This window comes from Lactuca serriola, chromosome 8 (genome assembly GCF_051521515.1).
Source record: "Lactuca serriola cultivar US96UC23 chromosome 8, Lser_US96UC23_V15, whole genome shotgun sequence".
NCBI lineage: Eukaryota > Viridiplantae > Streptophyta > Magnoliopsida > Asterales > Asteraceae > Lactuca > Lactuca serriola.
In genome coordinates this window covers 188,656,100-188,681,150 of record NC_136415.1, presented here as the reverse complement: position 1 = coordinate 188,681,150, position 25,051 = coordinate 188,656,100, and the positions used below count along the sequence as shown (strand labels likewise).

General features: G+C 35.1%; 1 protein-coding gene and 2 long non-coding RNA genes across 3 annotated transcripts; all 3 read right to left on the bottom strand.

Moving 5' to 3' along the window:
• Positions 1-5,764: 5,764 nt before the first annotated feature.
• On the bottom strand, positions 5,765-7,528 carry LOC145070927 (uncharacterized). Its single transcript, XM_079017882.1, has 5 exons — positions 7,400-7,528; positions 7,146-7,296; positions 6,683-7,037; positions 6,286-6,600; positions 5,765-5,977 (listed from the first exon to the last, which is right to left on the bottom strand). Exons 2-3 carry the CDS (start codon positions 7,285-7,287, stop codon positions 6,691-6,693), a joined length of 489 nt encoding a protein of 162 aa, XP_078874008.1. The 5' UTR covers positions 7,288-7,296; positions 7,400-7,528; the 3' UTR covers positions 5,765-5,977; positions 6,286-6,600; positions 6,683-6,690.
• A 1,955-nt stretch (positions 7,529-9,483) lies between these two features.
• Positions 9,484-10,791, bottom strand: LOC145071440 (uncharacterized). The gene is made up of 2 exons (XR_013690465.1): positions 10,359-10,791; positions 9,484-10,112 (listed from the first exon to the last, which is right to left on the bottom strand). It is a non-coding gene; the product is annotated as an uncharacterized LOC145071440 (long non-coding RNA).
• A 683-nt stretch (positions 10,792-11,474) lies between these two features.
• Positions 11,475-13,261, bottom strand: LOC145071473 (uncharacterized). Its single transcript, XR_013690497.1, has 3 exons — positions 13,097-13,261; positions 12,743-12,867; positions 11,475-11,718 (listed from the first exon to the last, which is right to left on the bottom strand). It is a non-coding gene; the product is annotated as an uncharacterized LOC145071473 (long non-coding RNA).
• Positions 13,262-25,051: the final 11,790 nt, after the last annotated feature.

Here is a 25,051-nt window from a genome sequence, read left to right as displayed (position 1 = left end):
AATTTAGACTTGTAATAGCTAACTAATTTGGTCCTTTAGTTAACTTCTTGTTGATGGTTATCATACAAGCTCACACATGAATTTACCTATTTTTCTTATTAATTATAGTTTCATGTTCATTAATCCTAGACATATGACAAAGTGGTCACATAACATATGAGGTTGACAATTAAAAGATGTTCATACTATTTAATTATCTTCCTATTAACAGAAAAATAGTTGTCATCCACACATAAGGTTCTTTAACAAGCTAAAATCAACAAAATCACCAACATTGAATTAATCCTACAATAATAATCAATCCATAGTATCAATATTGTATCCCTAAACAGAAGTTTAAGAATTTTAGCTCATGTTTGAGGTAATGAACAACATAAAAACGAATTCTAATTGTCTAGTCATAATGGAAAACAAAAGATTAAGTAGAATGATGTAGATTTGCCTCAAATCTCCTTCGGGATTGAATTCTAGGTTGTATCTTCGTTCTTCAGGTCTCTCCTGGCTCTGATTCGCAGCTTACTTCTCCCCAAGGGTTCCAGAATGTTGAATGTCGATCTGGGAAACCGTATATATAGATTCGACCCGACTCGCTGAGTCCATGTCCGACTCGCCGAGTCCATCACTTAAATCCCGTGTACGGTAAGTCACAGAGTCTTTATCTTCTAATTATCTTCTAGATCCTTCTCTCGGACTCGCCGAGTAGGTGTTGTTTTTGGTGGTTTTTCTTCTTTGTTCAATTCCCGAGCTCCAAACCGCTTCTCCTGATTCCTTTTGCTTCCAAGCTTAAACTTTGGACTGAAAACATAATTCAAACACTTTTAAGTATCTTTTGTCCATGAAATGCCATGATTTAGCTAATAAATGATAAAAATATATGCTTAATATAAGACTAAATATGCAAATATCAGTAGGCTTATTAAATCAAGGGTTTCTTTATCCTTTCTTGAGTTGGAATAAGAAGCATGAGAAGTCCCAATGTGAAATAGACCTTAGATATGGACCTTGAGAGGTCCAGAGAGTCCCAATCATCCAACTTTATGCAGTTCCTTTGGGGGTTTTGGATCTTGGTTGTCATATTAAGAGCTAATTCATTAAATAGAGCCATATGAGTGTTGCATGAGCATAAAGATTGGACCTTTACGTGGATTTTGAGTGATTAAAGGTCAGATCTATAAGTTAGAGAAACAGATCTGGCCTTAGAAGGTCATTTCAGAGTTGCCATGGAGGAAACTCGCCGAGTCCATGAGAGGACTCGACGAGTCAAGTCAAGTTGCCCCACGATTCGTGATCAGTGGTAACCCGTCGAGTGAAAGGTTAACTCGACGAGTCGAGTGAGGCCTTAGAAGGATTCAGAAGATGCGCATGAACTCGTCGAGTCCCACGAGTGCACTCGGCGAGTCTGGTCAAAGTTGGACCGTTGAATGAGTTGACTTTCATTGACTTTTAGGGTTTGGTCAACAATTGGGCTTTTGGGTCTTGGAGGGGTAAAATGGTCTTTTACCCTTCTGAGGAATTATAAGGGGGATTAATCTAGCCTTTGAGAGCCGTTGTTAATTAGATGAAAAATTTTTATGTTATTAGGCGGAGTCTAGATCAGTATTCGAGATTTTAGATTATCCGAGTTACCCGAGGTGAGTCTTCTCACTATACATTACCTAGAGTGGTATCTATGTGCAGACCGGAGGGTCTTATGTGTATGTGTATGTTTGAGATTTATGTGCATTGTGTTATATGTATGTTATGGGTTATATAGACCGGACCAGAGGGTCCAACGACTCATGAGGCCAGAGGGTCCTCGATCAGACCGGACCGGAGGGTCCAACGATTCAGACCGGGCCGGAGGGCCCAACGATTCAGACCGGGCTGGAGGGCCCAACGATTTAGACCGGACCAGAGGGTCCAACGAGCTACGGGACTGGAGGGTCCCGCTAAGACACATTGACCGGAGGGTCATACCGAGTTATAGCCTCGAGTGGCTTATGTGTTGTATGTGGTATTTTGGTGAACTCATTAAGCTTTGTGCTTACCGTGTATGTGTTATGTGTTTCAAGTTTCTCAGGATCGCGGGACAGCACCGGCTTAATTGTACACACCAGAGAAAGAGTTATGAGGATCCTGAATTATTAATGAAGTTATGTTTTGTAAATAGAATAAACGAGATTTTTATACAATATGTTATGAAAAGTATACGATTTTTTAAATGAAAATATTTTTTGAAAATTTACAGTGTTACATATTGTTTCCGTGTAGGTTTTTAGTTTATTAGGCCCAAGAAGCATGTAAATGGGTCACAAAGGCCCAAACAACATGTAATGTATATTCTAGGCCTAATAAGCATGTAATTGGACTACAAAGGCCCAATAGACATGCAGCGTGTATTTCAGGCCCACTTAAACATGCAAATGGGCCACTAAGGCCCAATAAGCGTGTAAGGTATGTTCCGGTCCAAATAAAAAAAATGTAAGTGAAATATTTTTCCGTTTGTTATTACGTTGATCATTTAAGCTCAATTGTTTACCAAAATGACATAAATGCCTACCTTTTGTAAAAACACATTTTTGGTCCATAAAACCAAAAATTTACAATTAAGGCACATTTGTGGTAAAAATGACGCTTTAAGTCCCTTAAGACCAAAGTTTGCAATTAAGGGCTTATTTGAAATTAAAAATAACATTTTTAGCCCACTTTTGTTAGAATTATCATTTTTGGCCTAATTTTCATAAAAGTTGACATTTTCGGCCCAAATGTACAAAAATTCCCCTTTTTAGCCCAAGTTTAATACAATTTTCATTTTCAGCCCATATAACCTAAAGTTACATTTTTGGCACAAATTTGTTTAGAATGACAATTTAATTCATAAAAGCCAAAAATTCACAAGTTTAGTCCATGAAACCGTGAAGGCCCAATTAGAGGCCCATTTTGTGAAAATTTACATTTTTGGCCCTTTAAAAAACTTTGAAAATCTTAACAATCCATATTTTTTAAAAATGACCCATTTTTGGTCCTTCTCAAAACCGTGGGTTACATAATAATCTCACCTTTTTGTTTGTTTTGTCAAAAATGGCCCTCTACACAAATTTGTTAAGTTTTCTAGTGTTCTTCAACATGTTTTCTCATTTCACTTCTTAGTATGCTATATGTAATGCTTTTAGTTTGCAAATATCACCATGCTTAGTGAATATTTCGAGTTTTGTGATGTTTCAAGAAGTTTCATAGTAAAAATCACATAGCATAACATAAAACACATGTATACTTGCATAAACACATAGATCTACACAAAGCAACTTGTATTCTCCCCTAAACTATAGTAAAAACCGAAAATAGGGGTTATGAACTCATGTTGGGTTGATGGGTTCGGTTTTTGAAGAAATTGGAGGAGTTTTCGGCCTAACACACCTCTTGAAGAGATCTCTGAATTTTAGGAGATTCTATGAGCATGGATCATGAAATGGAGTGTTAAAGAGTGAAGGATTTATCATAAAATGAAGCTAATCATCTTGTTTAGAGAGTAGCTTACTTAAAAGTGATGATCTTTGGTGAAGTGTTCTTGAACACCACACAAGCACACTCGAATTTGGAGAGGGACATGAGATTTTTCTTGAGAGCTCTAGAGAATTTTTTGGTGAGTTTGAGAGTAAAAATGAAGGTGGTGGGGTGGTGGTTTCGGTCGAGACTAGAAGAAAAGAGGGGGATAGAGAAGATTAGGTAATACTTAATGGTTAATTGTTATCCTGCTTAGATATTTGTGGGGTAAAATTCATGTTTACATGCAAAACAATATGGAGGTGTCACAAATCTAACCATCTCCACATTTTCCTTTTTTTTATAGAACCGAGAATGAGAGTGAGGAATATATTTAGAATTAGTCTTGGATGTAAACCGAGAATTTGATGGCCCAAATGAGGATTTTTTGGCCCATTGGGCCAATATGAGAGTTTACGGCCCAAAAATGATAAAGAAATGGGTTTACGGCCCAATAAGGCCCATGAAACCAAAGTGAGACATTTTAGGTCCAATAAGGCTCATAAGAAGTCTTTATGGCCCAAAATGTTATAGTTTAATGAATGTAGGTCAAATTAGGGCCCATATAAGGATTCTTAGCCCAAAATAATCAAGTTGTGAGTTTATTGGCCCATTAGGTCCAATTAATGATTCCTAATCCAATGGAGTTAGAACCGGAAAAAATAAGTTAGATTTTTAGGCTTCACGAGTGAGTTTTGATTCAAATAGTTGTTTCTGAATGAATAATATGTATAACGTCAAACTTTGAATTACAAGGTACATCGAGAATTGATCATACCTAGATAGAATTTCTTAGCTAAATTTGCTAATTGTGACAGATAGCCTGAGAACTCTTGGTCTAGGCTCTCTTGCCTATTCCTTGTTTGGTTCTGACTCTAAAGTAGGATCATCTGTTCGGGTGGCTATCTCACCTCTGGTTACTTATGGTTACACATTCTATGGGGGTTAGCTGATAGTGGGACTGTATGTTGTGAGATGACTAGTAGGCGGTAGTGAGCTGTATGATTGTTGTTTGTCTATATTATGTGCCTACTTGATCCTGATTGTTTATATGTCCACATGTTGTGTTTAGTTTGGGTTGAGGCGATCCTGATTTGTGTTGTAGGCCAAGATACCCGGAGCAGGCCGACTGTAAGCCGTAGGCACGGAGGCTCGGAAAGAGCGATAGGGTTGACGCGGTAGGCCAACAAAGCCTGGGTATTCCAACCTGATGGCTGATTGGACCCGTTGTATATTGGCATTCCAACCTGGAGTATTCAATCTCGAGGATGACTAGACCCGGAGATTGACTGGGACTAGTATATTCCAATCTAATGGTTGATTGGACCCGACATGTTTGATCGTATATGTTATTCGTTTGTGGTGGTACTTTGGGGGAAAGTCACTAATATTTATGCTTATCATGTTGTATATTATTACAAGTATCATTGGTGTTTATGGGAAGGCAAATGCAGGACTATACACACGCATCAGCAACATTGAAGATTCCGCATTTTCTATAAAAACTCTGATTTTAAATATATGTAATTTAAAATAAATGGTTTTCTTAATAATGGATTTATAAATTGAAAAGTGTTATCTTAATAAAAATAAAAATATTTGGCTGTGAAAATAGAACGTTACATAAAAGTCACTATATTTTAGAAAATGTATAACTATACCAAATTATACAAAAGTTATTATATTTTGAAAAATTATCACAAGTGCTACCAAATTATACAAAAGTTATTATATTTTGAAAAATTATCACAAGTGCTACGTTATCATGCAATGTTAGCATGCTACATCTTCAAAACTGAAATTTCATGAGACAACACCTTAGGTTATCCGGTTAATACATTAGCATGTCTCCTCAACAAGCAAGCGGTTAGAATTATAAACTTAGTGATTTTTTTTTAAAATTCACCAAAAATAATATCATATTTAGCATGAAATGGTGATGCCATTTTGTAAAAAAATATATATATATATATATATATATATATATATATATATATATATATATATATATATAATTTTTTTTTTAATTTTATAGTTTTTTGGTAACCGATTTTTCAATCCATTATCCAAATCAACAAAAGAAAGAGACTCTCGTCCGTCATTACGAACATATTTGTGAAGCAATTTACAACTAAAATCCCACCAATGAAAATACATGTATGCACGCATATATACATTTGAGCTTCCAAAAAAATACGACAAGCAAAATAATTTGTGCTTTACTTGAATCCATCAAGCATCACTGCTTATAAAATACATTTATTCTTTTTCTTGAAATGACACTTTTACATTAAAAACAAGGGATCAACGATAAACATCCATTAGAATATCATATTGAAGTCTCGCAAACTTGTCCTTGGAAAAAACAAAGAAACTATGAGTGTCGCAACCACCATCCACTTCTCATTTGCAGAGAGTAGATTCTTCTATTCGCTCCATCATTAACTTCTACTTCCTACACAAAAACCAAGGAACATTATTTCAATGGGTTTGTATCCATACAGATAACACATTGTACTTCGAAAAATCTACCAATCATAGCATTGTCATTACAATTATTTTCTTATTAAGACATTGTACTTTGAAAATTGCTTTGTATTTAGCCGATTGCTATAATTGGTGGGTAGATTTTTCAAAGCAAAGAGCTATAACAAAAAAAAAAAAAAATTAAGTATGATGCTATAATAAACAAATATATGAAAATTCATCTTTTAACCTTAATGATATTCTCCATCTATTCAAATCATGGATAAAAAGAAGTACCTTGAAGCATAGTAGTCCACCTTGCATTTGAAAAACTTCTGAAACATCTTGAAGTCGATTTATTTCGGTTTCCCTAACTAAATGCAACATATTGTTTCCTTCCTTGTCCTTGAGAGGAGTTATCATATCCTTCAGTGAGCCGATCTCATGCAGAAGATTGCAGATACCTTCATCACAGTATGTGACAGCTACATGAAATATAGTTTGCTCATCATCATTTTTCTTCCATAATAACTCTAGATAGTGTCGAATGAGCTCAACTATAAATTCAGTGTTTCCCATTTCCGCATCAATACACTATTTTCAAGGCAACATCTACAAAATATTTAATGAGATAACTGGTAAGGTGTTATAACTTAAACATCAAAGAAAGTGAAAAAGAATCACAACTACTTACCAAAGAGATCAGCTTCTACACAACTCGCTTATTCCAAAAAAACAAGCCATGTTGAGTCGCATTCTTCCTTGATACCACAGGACCATATTCTTATTCACCATAGTCTTAACGATTCTGACATATCCATTTGTTGATACTATACACAGTGAAGTGTTGTGATATTTGTTTTGATGTTCTAACTGTTCCATTGTGAGATGACACACATGGTTTTTCACAAACTTTTCCACTGTCTTGCTGATGTTTGCAGATGTTGCAATGTGAAGTGAAGTATCATAATTTTCACTGATGTCAAACCCTACCAGATTTGGGCGTTTGCCAACAGGAACGTTGAATTTGTGGATATCGTCTCTATTTCCTTTAAAATAATTACAAAATGGGCGTTAATTAAGGATTTTGTGGATATTGTTTTCACCAAAAATACGAAAAGTGTTTATGATTGTTTGATTTTGATGTAAGAGTTTACCAGGTAGATCTAGATTGGATGGTGGTGGTGGTTCTGGTGGTGGTGGAGGAGGGCCATATGAAGTCGTCGGAGTTTTTGAATTTTCGTGCTTCTGGACGATGGTTATCATCTCATCGATTGAAGATACACTTCGGGGATTCATTTCCTGCACCTGTATAATCACAGTATTAGGATTAGTAACTATAATCAAAAAAAGCCACCATGAGTATGTGGTGTGACTGAAAATATCTAAAATCAAAAGAGAAGTAGATTACAGTTTCAGTTTCATGGAAAAACTGTATGTATTGTGGTAGGAAAGGAAGAAATGGCTGAATCCATCGATATGTATTTAAGCAGATCTGAAGGGTTTTGTGATGGTCAACGATTCTTGCTGTTCGCCATAGTTGATCTTTTGGTGAAAATATATACTAAATTAGGCCCATTGGTCTACAAGTTGTATCATTTGAAGGATAAATATATTAAAAAAAACAACATCAAATCTCAATAGTATCAAATCAATAATTTTAATATATGGGGAATAAGCATTTCAAGGATAAATATATTGCTAAAACAACATCAAATCTCAATAGTATCAATAGTTTCAATAAATTTTAATGAGTGAGGTCTCAAGCATATCTATAATGTCCTCGTAACATCTTTTAAAGTTTCAAATGGCCATATAGGTCTCAAGCATATCCTAAAGTAGATGCTCGTGATCATAGTCATAATTCAATTTAAAAGAAAAAAGTTTACCCTCTTGTAACGTTCTGGTTATAATTAATTATTTTGTTACTAGTTTTAAAAACTTTTGTATTATTTAAAAGAAAAACAAAAAATTATCTACAAATTGATGATAATAACAATAATAATAATAATATAAATGAAACAAAGTAATTTATGAAGTACCAAATAAGAGGGTTTTAGAAACTTAAAATGTTAAATCTTGGTCATAAGGACCAACTAATATTTTATGGAAAAAGAAGGTGTTAGTTTTGCCAATGGATGAAAGATGCATGAAATCTATTCAGGAAATTGCACTCTAAGCTTTGTGTTAGAATAACCCTTAGTGTCGTTTGATAGTTGCTAACAAGGTTAGAGCTAACTGAGTTAAAAGTTGACCGTGGCAGAATTTCTGATTGAGTTAACTTTTGACTGAAACTTGATGTTTGATTTTGCATCTTAGTGATTGTGTAAAAAAACTATATTACCCTCAAACAATATTTTTTATAATAATTCATTTATGATTAACAATTTAATTTATAACATTGTCGTGTAATTTACAAAGTGATGTAATTTATAACCATTCTTCAAAAAAAAGATGCATATAAAAATATAACACAATGACAAAATGATGCAATTTACAATTATTCTTCAAAAATATAACACTAGGATCATAAACAAATTGTGTTATTTCACCTTTTTAGTACATCTTTTAGTCAATTTAATGTCAACTTTCTATAACTATATGTTAATAATACCAAATCCTTATAAGGTACATTGGCACTTTGTTTATGATGGAAAGGTCTTGCCTTAACATCACTTATTTCTTGTTCTTGATCAGATGTTTTTGCTGATGCATTTTCAAACATGTGTGCTACATGAGTTAGGTAAAACATGAATCTTTTCAAGAAAAAATAAACATGAAACTACAACCGTTTCAATTTGAAATTGCCTCTCCATAGAATCAACAATTTATTCCAATGAATCAGTAAGGGACACCAACATATGAGTTTTTTTGTCATCACAAATCAAAATCTCCTACAAAAAGAGTGAAACATGGGTCTTTATCGTCAACTGTGATATTAGAATAGCCAAGAAAACAGCGAAATCGACTGGAGTGATAGGCGATAACTGTCTCGGTTTCTCTATCTTTTCAATGAAGGCGTGCGAAAATAATAGGGGAAAATGGGTTTTCTTCTTTTTTGTTCCCGGTCCATCGATCGGAAAGCAAGGACCAAATTTGATGATATTCTTGGACCGAGTCCACATGTTTGGACCGAGTCCTTTACTCTCTAATCCCTATCAAACATGCTAATTGGCTTTTTCTGGATCCAATCCTTCTTTTGACCCACTATATCAAACAACCCCTAACTCTTTTAAGGATTGTTTCTCCGAATCAGAATTATTAAGATTTGAAGTTTTAATAGGTTTGAATTTCTATGAAGGTGTGAAATTTTAAGATCTAAATAGTTTACATACTGTTTGGTTAGAACATATGAATAATTGTGCTGAATGATAAACATGATCATTTTACCTTTTTGTTTACAAAATAATAATTAATACTAATAAAACCATCAAAAGTTTGAGAAATTCACATTTACATATAAACGTTTTACCAACATTTAATCCACTACATATGTTCACGACTATAAAATAAAAATTCACTGAAATTCCCACATTAGGGCTTGCATTAAACAATAAATAATCTCTTATAAATTCAACTTATAAATAAATGTTTGCATTCACTAAAAACTTCACATCCAACAAATGAACAAACATACTATCTTTCATTCTTGCCTCAAAACTTCCGCTTTCACTCTTTGATTCTGACCTATTCAACACATCATGTAAAGTGATGAGGAACTCCCATGTGAGGTCCTTTTATTGTTCATCCCAAATTTGAAATAACTTATGTCACGACTAGTATTCAAGGTATCCCTAGAATCTAAAATGACATCTTAAGCATTACAATCAATGAACAACAAGAAGAAATTAAGAAAACAAAGGCTTCATAACGATGGCTACAAGGTATGAAAGCTGACAATATTTTGAAAGAATCATATTCCTTCAACCAGTTCATTCCAATTCCATGGAGCAAAACAAACAATTCTTTTTTTAGTTATAATAGAATGACACATTCCATTCTTTCCCTACCATTCGATCATACCAACTGTTCAAAAATAACATTGGGTGTTGGAAATATGTAGTTGTTTCACCTAGATCTCTTTTTGTATGTTCCAAGAGGAAGTTTAGTCCGACTTCTGCTAGCTGTAGCAACAAAGATATAGGTTAGAGCTATTATGGGGAGTCCCCGAAACCTCTCCGATGAGAGACTAAGTATTGAGCGGTGTGAAATTTAAGAAAGCTAGCTTAAAGACAGATTGAGGTTGATTAGTGTAGCTTTACTGTCCACATGATTTTCCTTTATAGGCAAATTATACAGCTTTGCATGTTTGTCTTCTGCTCGAGGGCAAGCTGATGGGACTGACAATCAGAAACAGGCGGGCTCCTTACCTTAGTCGAGCCCTCAGGGTAGAGTCTTCCGGGTCTCTTCGTTTCGAGGTTGAATTGGGGAAACCCTTTGAATTTCCAAATACGTCATTAAGCATCCTTAGTTTTGACTCAGTTCTTTAACCGAGTTAAAATTAATATTTCAAGACGACCTCATTTCGAGACCTTATCCTCATTGGTGATGATTCTAGACCACGACATTTAATGGCTGTCTTCTCTCTGACCTCCCGTATCCTTATAACGTATCATGTTCTCCCTTGACCCTTTAAAAGAGGGATAATTTGACTTCTCCTTTGGTTTTCTTTCATCTCCTATTTTGCTATTTTTCTTCGTCGAGAATTCAAAAAAGAATCATGGGAAAAGCTAGCGTTGAATCAATCCCTTCCTCTACTGGTTCTAATTTTCTCGATCAGATCATAAAATCATATAGGATTTCATAAGAGGTCCTTCCTTCGGTGGTTCCTCCAAAGTCTTCCATTCGAGATGTTGGGGATCGTCAAGTGGGAGTTTACCTTCAATTTCTTATTGTCAGTTTAAGGTTTTCGGCACCCTCATTTATTGGTGATGTGTGTCGTGTCTACAAGATTCACATCACTCAAGTGATCCCCAACGGTGTAACATCCCAAAATTGTAAACCAAAAATTTTATTTTTGATATAACGATTCATAAAACAATTTATAGAAAACATCGTCAAGTTATTTCATTTCATAAAAACCATAGATCATATGTCTCAAAATCATGTCATATGGTAGCACTACAAATTAAAAGACATTTAGTGGCACAGAAAAAAATATCACTAAAAAACCAAAAAAGTGTCACTAAAAACCCCCTGGACAAACAACGGCACAAAGAAAAAGTGTCACTAAAGGCCTTTAGTGACACTTTCTAGTTGTGTCGCTGCAGCGTTATCGGGTTTTAGTGACACTTTTTTATTATGCCACTAAAACATTTGTAGGTTTTTGTGGCACTCTTTTTATGATATTGTTTAACTGTTAAAAATATTATTATTTTCATACTTTTTATAGCACTTGCATTTCTTAACATATAAAAAATATATTAATAAATTAGACTTGATCTCATTTTAATTATAAATGGAATAGAAAATAATAATTATACAGATAAGAAATGGAAACACAATATCATTATGTAATAAAAGCTTATTTGTATAACAAGAATTGCTCCCTGTTACAATTCACAGACCCTATTCCATTACATACTACAATACTACAATACATCTATCTAATTTACTCCTATACAACCAAGTGTGGTCAGCATAAAAAACCTTCATCATGTCCATGGCGTGATTGATTTGACATAACCATGTCATTTATTGTGCCAATATATTCCATTTCTTCATGTGAAGCTACAAGAAAAAGAATAAAATAAGGTAAGAATTGTAAAAACATGGAATTTTAGCAACAATATCTAAAAAACAGTTTTTCAGGTGAAAATAATAGATTCTCAGTTTGAACAACAGATTTCCAACTATAAAATAACTAGATTTCCAATAATAATAAATAAAGTTATTTAGTAAAAAACAAAATTTCTCTAAAGAAACTGATAAAAAAAACTTACATGTTGAAAGATACTTAAGTGACTTCACAGTTGACAATTTACAAAAAGTTAAGAACTCAAGATTCATGAACTATATAAGTAAAACAAGTAAGCGTTAAACAACATTGATAATAAGAGAATAAGAGCAATATAAATCCATGAACACAAACAACATTAACAAATTATTAATAGGCATTATAAACAAGTAAAACTAAAAACATAGTAAATAACAAACAAAATTAAAAGCATTTACAGTTAATATGGCTGACATAAACAAAGTTTACTTTCATAGGCCAAAAAAAAAAATACTCTAACAAATGTAAATATCGAACTGGTCCTACTTCAACATAACAAAGAATGGAATTTCAAACCAAACTAAGTGATATCTCAAACCAAGGTAACAACTACGCTACTTAAACAAACTAGATAATGAAATTAGACACCAATAAAAAAAAATGACAATTAAGCAAACTAAATTTTCAAAACTAAACAAATTGAATTTTCTAATCCTAAATGAAACTAAATATTACACAAACTGATCCTAATTTATCAAAGTCAAATTTTCAAACCAAGCTAACGAAACTTTTAAACAAAGCAAGATGTAATTACTAAACATAATCTCCCATATAAAAACTGAAACTACATAAAATACTAAATGATAAAGGATCTAATTTAGCAAATACAGAACAAAGTTAGTGGTTGGTTATGATAATGAATTTAATTCTACAACTCTAAAACGTGAAAAAGAGTTATACAGTAACATATATATTGAATCTAATTTAGCGTTTACTTATTAACAATGAAATTGACTTTAATACTAGAATATAAATTACCTGGGATTCGAGAGGCTCGGGCAGGACTTTCATCTTTGAATTCCAATTTTGGATCTTGATAAATTATGTCTCCTCCACTATCCATAATCCCCATTGTTCCTCCGTAATTTTCGACACTAGGAATCCTGTTCCATAAATCACATTGATGATTAATTTATGATTTTGGAGGGATGATTCATGAAGTCGTGAAGAACAAAGAACAACGTAAATCGAAATCGCCTATCACTCTCGTCTAATCAACAACAAGTTTTTTTTTTGTGATTTCTCGTTGAATCCTCATATTCTGGAGTCGGAGATGCAGGCTAGAGTTATACTTTCATGCCTGATTTCTAAAATGAAAAAATGATTTCATACCTGAATCAGAGATATGTGGTCAGAGCGCAACGACAAGCACAATCAAGGGGGACGATGGCGAGGCTGCGAAGACTGGGCATCAACGAATTGGAGTCTTGATTCATGTCGATGGAGATGGCAATTAGGGTTTACAGAATATGTGGAGGCGGTGGGTCTTGGGAGAGTGGGAGGTATTTAGAATGGTAATGGTGATTAAGTATTTATAAAATTAAAGAAGGGGAATTGTTTTATAGGAGGGAATTAAAGTATAGGCGGCATTTTGTAATTTTTAGTGGAAATACTTTCCCGCTACAATAAAAAGAGAGGGGTTTTTTTAATTTTTTAGGAAAGTTATAGTGGCACAAATAAAAGTGCCACTAAAAGTATGTTATAGTGTCACAAAAGTAAAGTGCCACTAAATTTTTGCGTCACTAAATGTAATTTTAGTTGTAGTGTAGTAACAATGTCAGAGTACAAATTCCAAGAATCTCATATGCGGAAAATCGTGTGTATGATGAGTTGCTACCATGTCGGCTCCTTTCCCTTCGAAGAAGAAGGACCTAAAACAAAAACTGAAAAAACTGTAAGCACAAAGTTTAGTGAGTTCCCCCATCATACCACATACCATATAACATACATATTGTCTACCCCTTCGGTCTCTTTCAACCGGTAATTGCCTAGCATATCAGGGTATTGGCCTACCCCTTCGGTACTATCGACCGATACCTAGCCTAGCATATCAGGGTGTTGGCCTACCCCTTCAATCCTTTCGACCGGTACCTTGTCTAACATATCAGGGTGTTGGCCTACCCCTTCAGTCCTTTCGATTGATATCGGGGGCTATTTCACCCCTACTTCTACCACATAGCATCCTAGTGTATAAACATATAAGTCACATACTACCTAGCTTATTTGGGTGTTGGCATATCCTTCGGCCCTATCGACCGGTATTGGGGTCTATCCTACCCCTCCTACCACTATCACATAACATCATAGCATACTAACACATAAATCATAACAGATAGTGACATACGAGATAATTATCACAAAGACAATCATCTCTACTATAACTCTTACTAGTGGGATGACATTGGTGCCTTCGACCCACTTCTACTGGAAGGTAACTCACCTTAATGTCGTGAAATAGTTGAACTGTCATCGGCTCTGGGAATCAACTCTCCTCAAACTCCTACACATAAAATATATTTTAAATACTCTTTCATACTCATAACCCCTTTAAGAGTTAACTCTGGTCAAATGTCAAAGTCAAAGTCAACATCCTGGTCAAAGTCAACTCGCTGAGTTGGTCCATCAACTCGTCGAGTCCATGATCCATAAAACCCTGAAATCTCGATCCTACTCTTCGAGTTCTTTCATGAACTTGTCGAGTTCCATAACCCATAAAACCCTGGAATCTCGATAAAACTTGTCGAGTTCTTTCATGAGCTTGTCGAGTTCCCCTTCATACAGAGTCAGGACATTTCGCTCACAACTCGCCGAGTTCCTCCTTGAAATCGTCGAGTTCTTCAATATTCAAACCCAAAAACATGTCCAACTCGCTAAGTCATCTCCTAGACTCGACGAGTTTGCCCAGAAACAGAAAAGGTTGGGGAGCCACGACCCAACTCGCCGAGTTGCATGAACAACTCGTCGAGTCCCCCATAGTCTATATCCATTCAGTCGTTTCCAGTCGAGTTTAATGCTTCTAAACCACATATCTAGCCTCCTAGGGTCGATATATCACGTAAAGTTACTAACTTTACGTTCATGCATGGTGCCATGAAGTTAATAACACCAAAACTCAACTCCTAAAGAGACCTAAGGCATGGAGAAGGGCTAAGACTCAATAAAGTTGGCAACTTTGAGTCTCATAAGGCCATGGACATCTAGATCTGAAGTCATAACTCCAAAACATGCTTACATCCATGAATGGTTCGAAAATAGGCTCCTTAAGGCCCTAAACTACTACATGAAGAGATCTAGTAAATGAATAGTCAAGGTATAGACTTTATACCTCGATAAGGCTGCTTTGACAAAGAAATCTCTAAATCCAAGGGATCTTCCTTCAACCAAGCACTTCTAGCTTCCACTCCTTCAAGGAAATACCAAAGAATCACTCTCTTTTCACTCACACACACACTTAAAAGGCTAAAGATCACGAATTAGGGTTTTGCCGGACTGAGGGAGGCGATGCGGGAGGCCAAAATGAAGTGTTAAGATGCTTAAATAGGGTGCAAACCCTGAAAATTAGGGTTTCACTCTGGCATCCCTACTTGTCGAGTTGAGGCTTTTCAACTCGTCGAGTAGACTTCAAGTCCCGCGTCCAAAAATTTGTTTATACTCGACGAGTCTGGGGCCTCCAACTCATCAAGTCCCTTTGCAAAAATGAATAATTTGGTTTAAAATAAATACCAGGATCCAGGCATTACAAATCTCCCCCACTTATTTCAGGCTTCGTCCTCGAAGTCTACTACGTCTGGGAAAAGCTCGGGGCAGTGCTCCCTCATCTCGTCCTCTGGCTCCCAGGTCCATTTTGAGCCCTTGTGGTGTTGCCATTACACCTTCACTAACTTGACCTTCTTGTTCCTCGGATCCTTCGTCTTCCTATCAAGGATGGCGACCGACCGCTAAATGTAGTTCAGGCTGTCGTCCACCTGAATATCCTCTAGAGGTACCACTGTAGATTTATCTACCATGCACTTCCATAGCTGTGAGATATGAAAGGTATTGTGGATCTGATTGAGATCGGCTGGCAGATTCAGCCTATACGCCACCTTGCCAACCCGAGCTACAACCCTGAAAGGACCAATATACCTAGGGACCAACTTGTCCCGCTTCATGAACCGGATGACACCTTTCCAAGGCGACACCTTTAGGAGAACCTATCCCCGACCTGGAACTCCAGGTCCAATCGGCGTCTGTCGGCGTAGCTCTTCTGCCGACTCTGAGCAGTCTGAAGCCTGCTTTGGACCTGTTGGATCGTCCCCGTCGTCTTGAGTACCACTTCAGTACTCCCTATAACCCTCTGTCCAACCTCACCCCAGTACATCGGGGTTCTGCACTTCCTCCCTTATAACATCTCGAAGGGAGGACGGTCGATACTCGCATGATAACTATAATTATAGGAAAACTCTGCCAAGGGAAGGTAGGTATCCCAGCAACCACCGAAGTCTAGGATGTATACCCGCAACATATCCTCCATATTCTGCATGGTCCGCTCGCTCTGACCATCCATTTGCGAGTGAAAAGTCATGCTAAAGTGAAGACGAGTACCCAACTCGTCATGAAACTTCTTCCAAAACCTGGAAGTGAACCATACATATCTGTCAGAAATCACGAAGACTGGCACTCCGTGTCGAGCTACTACCTCTCTAATGTAGATGTCGGCCAACTTATCGGCCGAAATACTCTTCTGGATCGGAATGAAGTGGGCACTCTTGGTCAACCGATCCATGATGACCCAGATCGAATTCACCTGTCGTGCGGTCCTGGGAAGTTTCATGATGAAATCCATAGTAATATCCTCCCACTTCCACACATTGTGAGGCCTCTGTTGCTCTGCCTTGACCTTCCTGCAGGTCATGCATCTCTCAACATACCATGCTACATCTCGCTTCATGCAGGGCCACCAGTAATCAGGGTGAAGATCTTTGTACATCTTTGTTGCCCTAGGATGGATGGAAAATCTGGACTTGTGGGTCTCATTGTTAGACTGCAAGGTGAGTCTCCTCACTGTGTCCGTGGGTTAAAGGCACAAATGTTGGCCCATTATTTTTATTATCTAGAATGCTAGCTGTCATATGACTTTTATATATGTTTGTATGATCGCGTTGAAATAAACCCCACGATGGGGCCCATTATTGTATGATCGAGTTGAAATAAACCCCAGGGCGGGGCCCATTATTGTATGATCAGGTTAAAATAAACCCCATGGTGGGGCCCAATATTGTACGATTAGGTTTAAATAAACCCTATGACGAGGGCCGATGGTTGGGCCTATATTTGTTTATTAAGTTGGAATATACCCCAGGGCTAGGCCCAGTTGTATGTTTGGTATGTGATAGTTCGGGGAACTCATTAAGCTTTATGCTTATAGTTTATGATAATGATTTCATGTACTTCTGGTACAAAAAGGAAGAGCCCGACGTGATGGCACATCATCCTCCCCTCATGATTTACACACTTTTTGGGGATACTACTACTCTGATGTTTTGGATATTATACATTGTTATCGACTTGGATCTATTTGATGACTGAAATTATTGATTTTTAAATGAAAATTTGTATCGAAGTTTTTGGGATGTTACTGATGGGTTTGAGCCATAAGAACATTCCTATGTGCACATGCAAACCCTAATGCTTGGATCTAGGTTTCTCTAATGAACATGCTTTTCATCCAAGACTTGAAAACCCTAGATCTATGATATACAATTCGAAATTGATAATCCAAAAGAGATCTAGATGATTACCTTTTGTTGGAAGCTTGAATCTTGTTATCCTTAGAGCTTAGAGTCACAATTGTCACTCCTCTAATGGCTTACAAACACCAAGAAGCAAGAGGATGATTTGGAGAGAGGTTATGGGCACAAAATCAGCTCTAGGAACTCCTTAGGGTTTCTGGTGGCCGATTTCTGTAGCCCCTGGGTCCTTTAAACACTTGAGCTGCTAGGGTTACATCCTGAAACCCTAATTGGATTGCTTAGGCCTTAAGCAGTTCAAGGATCCTTCTAGATTAGGGCTTGGATGAATTCAAGGAGTCCATACACCTTAATTTCGTCCACCCCATGATCCATAAGGATCCACAACCCAAAACCAACTATCACACAATTGACAGTTTTAGTCCCCTTTATTTAATTAATCTCTCTTAGCCACATAATTAACTCTTGATTAATTCTTGTCTAATATTAATTAAACTATATGATTTCTCCTTTAATATATTAATCATATAATACATTAATAAACCATAATAACCTCTTTATTTATAAATAATCCTATCATGTTGCTCTGGTGAATGCAACCCAAAAGGACCATGCACAACCGGGTCAAGTACTTACCAAATATAGTTACAGGCTTAGACACTAATCCAACAGTCTCCCACTTGGATAAGTCTAGTAACTGTAAGCACAATCCGATTAGCAATCGTAGCTCTCAAAGATGCTCTCAAACTCTGATCTTATCAGTAACCTGTCCTTTAGATAAGGGATCATATAGCCCTCTGTTCTAGATATCGTGCGGACAATCACATGGAACATAGTCATACTTATTGTCCAACAGTTTGTTTCACGATCTCAGATTCATTTGACATAGAATTTAATTGAACACACCAATTCAGTCCTGACCGGGCCCGACACATAAGTCAAATCAAATCATCGAGGGGTCCTGATATCGCTTTTATCCTCTTAGGATAAAAGGAACAGATAAACTTCGACTTATATGCATTTATTATTCACTGATCAAATCATACACAACAATGTGTTTTATGACATCAAGTTACTGATGTGTTTTCGCATTATCAATGCATAACCAATCAGCAAACAATAAACCATACATCTAGGTTTTAAGACCATGTGATATTATCGTCTTGCGATCACTCGTGATAAATTCCATGAAGTGATTCCAGCAAGCGTGGGTTTATTCCAATGCTCAAAACTTGTTCATATGCACTCATGAACGTTGTAGCAAACCTTTGCTATGTCTAATACGTTTTAGACAATCTACACACCTATTCATGAAAATCTTCATTCATACCTACTTCCAACATATGAACGACTACCGTTCAAATGATTTGATTATTCTTAAATAACTCAATTATTCAGGAAGTCAAACATGCAAAGTGAAACAACAGTTAAACAATTAACATAAAACAGTAACTTTACATATAAATAATACTTCTTTATTTAATCATCAAATGTCAATTATATTTATCTATTACACGTTTCTAAACTATCTAATCTAAACTAATATCACCCTTCAGCCCAATGCTCCTAGCGTGCTGCAAGTTGTTAACCCTACTCAATCCCTTCGTAAGCGAATCTGTTGGATTATCCTCTGACAATACTTTCTTTACCATGAGGAGTCATTCTTCTACCCGATGTCGAATAAAGTGATATTTTCTATCGATATGTTGAGATCTACCATGATCCCTCGGTTCCCTGGTCAAGGCAACCGCTTCTTCATTATCACAGAAAATATCCATGGGCTCCTTTATGGTAGGCACAACTCCAAGGTCTCCAATGAAGTTCTTCAACCATATCACCTCCTTTGACACTTCGCTCGCTACAATGTACTCTGATTCGCACGTTGAATCTGTAAGATTAGTGTATAAGCCCGTAACTATATTTGGTAAGCAATTGACCCAGTTGTGCATGGTCCTTTTGGGTTGCCTTCACCAGAGCAACATGATAAGATGATTTATGAATAAAGAGGTTATTATGATTTATTAATATATTATATGATTAATATATTAAAAAAGAAATCATACAGTTTAATTAATATTATACAAGAATTAATTAAGAATTAATTTTGTGGCTTAAAGAGATTAATTAAATAAAGGGGACTAGAACTGTCAATTGTATGATGGTTGGTTTTTAGGTTGTGGATTCTTATGGGTCATGGGGTGGACGAAAATAAGGTGCATGGGCTCCTTGAAATCGTCCAAGCCCTAATCTAGAAGGATCCTTGGATTGCTTAAGGCTTAAGTAATCCAATTAGGGTTTCAGGCTGTAACCCTAGTAGCTCATGTATTTAAAGGGCCCAGGGGATACATAAATCGGCTACCAGAAACCCTAAAGAGTTCCTAGAGTCGATTTTGTGCCCTCAACCTCTCTCCATATCATCCTCTTGCTTCTTGGTGTTTCTAAGCCATTAGAGGAGTGACAATTGTGACTCTAAGCTCCAAGGATAACAAGATTCAAGCTTCCAAGAAGAGGTAATCATCTAGAGCCGTTTTTTGTCTTGTCAATTTCGAATTGTATATCATAGATCTAAGGTTTGCAAGTCTTTGATGAAAAGCATGTTCATTAGAGAAACCTAGATCCAAGCATTAGGGTTTGCATGTGCACATAGGAATGTTCTTATGGCTCAAACCTATCAGTGGTATCAGAGCCTTGATTGGCTTCTCTTGAATTTGATGCTTTGTGTTTTGATTCTTGCTGAAAATTGATTTTTCTTGCTCTCTTCCTGATGAACTCGGCGAGTCCCATTGTGGACTCGACGAGTAGGATGAACTCGACGAGTCCATATGGGGACTCGGCAAGTCGGAGCGTCAGACAGAGGGAATTTCGGGATTTCTTGCTGTTTTGCTTAAGGATAATTACCTAAATTGTATTAGACTAATAAAATCCGAATTTTATTACCTTTTTATCAATATCCTCATCAAAACAAAAGGTAATTACCAATTGTTTAAATAACAATTCCCTTATTTGATAATACTTGATTATTTGAATTAATTGTTGAATTATCATGCTAGAAATATTGACTAGGTCAAATATAGATAATTATGAAATTAATAGTTTAATTTAAATTATTTGTTATTTGATCCCTTATGTTTTGAAAAGTTCAAAAATTTTCTTCAAGTTTTGAAATTTAAATGTTGTGATTAGAAGTTTAATTTTGAATAATTTAAATTTCAAAACCCTAGAATTTTAAAAGTTTAAAATTCAACCCTATACTATTATATTATTACAATATATATATATATATATATATATATATATATATATATATATATATATATATATATATATATATATATATATATGCTACCTTATAATAGAAATCCAACTATTTCCATAAATAGATTCAATATAATAATAATATTTTTTTAAGACGTCCAAACCATTAAGCTGTTAGTACAAGTAATCATTAATAAAATAATATCAAATTTTTAACTTAACTCTTTTTATATAAAATAATACAAACAATAATACAAGAAGTACAAGTTCCCAATGCAAGTTATTTTCAAATTGACCCGGCTTCTCGGCATTATCTGTTCATTTAAACCTGGAGACTTATTCAACTTGTAAAGTAACCAAAAAAATCGCTTTGAAAAAATCAAATTCTCCATCAATCTCTCTAAAGTCTCCCACTCTACAAACCGGCCACTGCTGTTTCTTTTCCCTTTCTCGGTGACTCATCCCACCTCTTCGCTTTGTGTGTGCTGTAAACCAAGATTTGTTTGAATATCAAGAAAGATGGTGCTAAGAAGAGCGAAATAAGCTTCAAAAGGGTGAAATCAGCCATAGAACCTTAACGTACTAACTTCAAAATCAAATTCAGATGCATGTATTTGCTATTGTTCATGATTTTTAGATAATTTTCTTTCAAACTTCGCACCACCACCATCACGCCCAAAATTCACTCTTTGTCTAGATCCCAAATCCCTAAAACTCATCTCGATGTTGATATTTTGCAGGTAGGAGACAACCTAGGATTTCTCTCTACACCCAACCATCTGTTAATTGCCGCCACTAAGCTCCCTAGAATCTATTTTCTCTATGACATCCGCCTTTTCAATCTCCCGATCTAGAACATGCCAAATAAAGCTAAAATGGTTTTTCTTTTGCTATTAGGTGCGCTGGTTGAGGTCTCGCCGGTTATACATCTACGATCTCTTACAGGTGGTAGTTCTCGTGGGGAACTCATTGACTGGGCAAACCAATTGGATTTGACCTATATTCTCTTTGATTCCAGGTAAAGTTTTTTTTTACCTAGCTTCTCTTTTATTTCAAACCCAAAATGGATTTTTTGAGCAAGATCACATCTGATACTGTTTGGTTTGATGTGCAGGTTTTGTTCCAAATGTACGCACGCACAAAAAACACACCATTCACCATGTCAGTTTTCCTTCCTCTAAAAGAACCATTTACAAATCTGATCTCTGGTTCATGAACTAAATAGTAAGTTTTTTTGGATGATCCTCATCTTTTATTTCAAACCTAAAATGGAATTTTTGAGCAAGATCACATCTGATACTGTTTGGTTTGATGTGCATGTTTTGTTCCAAATGTACGAGATCGTAAAAAAAACACACCATTCACCATGTTAGTTTTCCTTCCTCTAAAAGAACCATTTACAAAACTGATCTCTGGTTCATGAACTGAACAGTAAGTTTTTTTGGATGCTCCTCATCTTTTATTTCAAACCCAAAATGGAATTTTTGAGCAAGATCACATCTGATACTGTTTGGTTTGATGTGCAGGTTCTGTTCCAAATGTATTTATGTGATGATATTAATGGTAATACCTCAAAACTCATTACTATAGAAAATAAGGTTGGACCTGTCACAAGTGTCAAATGGGTATTTGTAGGCTTAAACAATTTTGATGTCGAGTTCTAGGATTCTACATCAAACAGACTGGTAAATAAATAATATGCTCTTAGGTTTATGATTTAGATTGAATTTTTCTAAATCTATGTTTAATATGTTTTTCCGATATTTTTATTAAGAGGGCATTGTACTTTAATGATTTGGGGTGTAAATGTATGTACTCTACCTTATCATGGCATGATTGTTCACAAGTCATTTATAGGTTGATGATGAAGTAAATGCGGAGGAAAGGAACATGAAAATCCATGGCAAGAAATGGTTGATGTGAGCTTATTATGGATGATCCATATGCAAAAACATAAGCAATCTATCTAGCAAGCAGGGGAATTGGCAATTCCCTCCTTTCAATCCTACAGAGACCAATGTTACATTAATAGATATTTTTATTTATCATCAATTGCATTCAATTGTTTAAGTTCAAAGTGATACCGCTGTAATTTAGACCAAATTGTGCATAGCCATTTATATGATATAAATTGAGTGTTTAGATTGAATGTTTTCTAAATCTGTGTTTAATATGCTCTTCCGATAATTTTATGAAGAGGGCATTGTACTTTAATGACTTGGGGTGTAAATTTATGTACTCTACCTTATTCATGGCATGATTTATTTGTTCACAAGTTATTTACAGGTTGATGATGAAGTAAATGTGGAGGAAAGGAACATGAAAATCCATGGCAAGAAATGGTTGATGTGAGCTTATTATGTGATCCATAAGCAGAAACAAAAGCAAGGGAATTGGCAATTCCCTCCTTTCAATCCTACAGTGACCAATGCTACATTAATAGAAATTTTTATTTATCATCAATTGCATTCAATTGTATAAGTTCAAAGTGATACCGCTGTAATTTAGACCTAATTGTGCATAGTCGTTTATATGATATAAATTGAGTGTTATTTTACAAAGGATAAATTATAGGTGATTGAGTTGCATTTTAAATTTGGTTTTGATTTTTGTCAAACAAATTCATTGCATTCAATAATGTTGCTTTTGAAAGGGCGTATAGCGGCTGCCCATAGGAATGAAATTAGTTTTAACTTTAATTTTCACTATTGGTATTCCTGAAAGGAAAATGGTATTTGTCCATTTCAAGTACTATGTTTTAATCTTTAATATCTCCATAGGTTATCAAACAACAATTTTTTTTACCAAAGTAAGCATTGTACTTTTTTTAATCAACAATAGAAATTAAGTTGGATGCGTATAATAAAATTTTCATTTCAACCATTTTTGCAAAATCAGATCATATTAAAATCCCATAAATCCAACACCATTAAACAATAAACTTATTTGAAACAATCCAAGGAAAATCAACACCTTAAAACATCTAACTTATTTGAAACAATCCAAAGAAAGACAAAACCATAAAAATTCTAGAATTATAAAATATATCTACTAAAAAAACTTAGGTGTTAACAACTGCATCTTCATCACCCTGAGATGGCTGGTTTTCAGCTGCAACAGCACGCAATCCATGCCTGAAAAAATTAAATTGAAGGCATTAATAAGTTTAAATCAAACAATTAAATAACTACACATATAATGATAAATAGAAAAAGAAAAACAATGTTTGTTGTTCCTTTGTAAAACAAAGGACAACTGATCTTACCCAACATCAACATGAAATTCATCATCTTCTTCATCACGGAGCTTATAACATATGTTTCGGCTTTGAACTTTGACACGGGGTCTCTTCGGTGGTGGTGACAATGTTTTTGGTTTTGTTGAATTTGATGTGTGAAACATTTCCGCAGCTTCATCATCCACTTTTTCATCTTCAGAACTTAGAATATCAACAACCTCATCCCAATTCTAGTTTAGCAAAGCCCGTTCTCTTTTCTTTTCTTTCTCGTGTTTCAGATGCATACAAAGTTGAAGCATGGTTTCATCACACTCCTGCTGTTCTTTATTCTTAATCTTGTTTAACATTATGGTTGTTTTTCTATGTCAAAATTAGTATTAGTTACAACAAAACAAATGAATCAAAAGAGAAAAAAAATACATGAACGTACCTTCTTCCCAGTTGGAATATTCTGGTAAATATGGAATTTTAGAGAAGCATACATAGCTATTTATTGTAGACAGCTTACCCACGTGTCATTATTTTCCCGCTCAAAATTATTCCTATCCCAAACTATAAGGATCTATGTTACTCAATATTTTAATTTCGAAATTATCTTTACAATTTATATCATTATTAATTTGAAAAACATAACACTAATTTAACCTAAAAGAGCTCTCACTAAATGAATACGTAATTAATCTTATAGTGCTTATCAGATAATAAATTTAAAATCTATCCAAACTGATTAGAATTTTTCAAATTATAATTAAAAAAAACTGTGGATATACATTATAACTTTAAAAAAAACTGTGGATATACATTGGAATTTTTCAAATTATAATTAAAAAAAACATGATCATATACAGACTTGAGACGAGTCTGGCTTCTCTACCTTTACCATCAAAACATTTGTTCTATCGATTTCAAAAAAAACCATCTCTTCTTTAAGCTTCATAAGAATCCAACAGGTATTGTACTTTTAGTTTATCTAATATTAAAAGCAATATGTATTAGAATAACCATCAAATATAGCATTTATTAACTGCAGTGTTTGTTAGTTTAAATGGATATTTATCATACTAC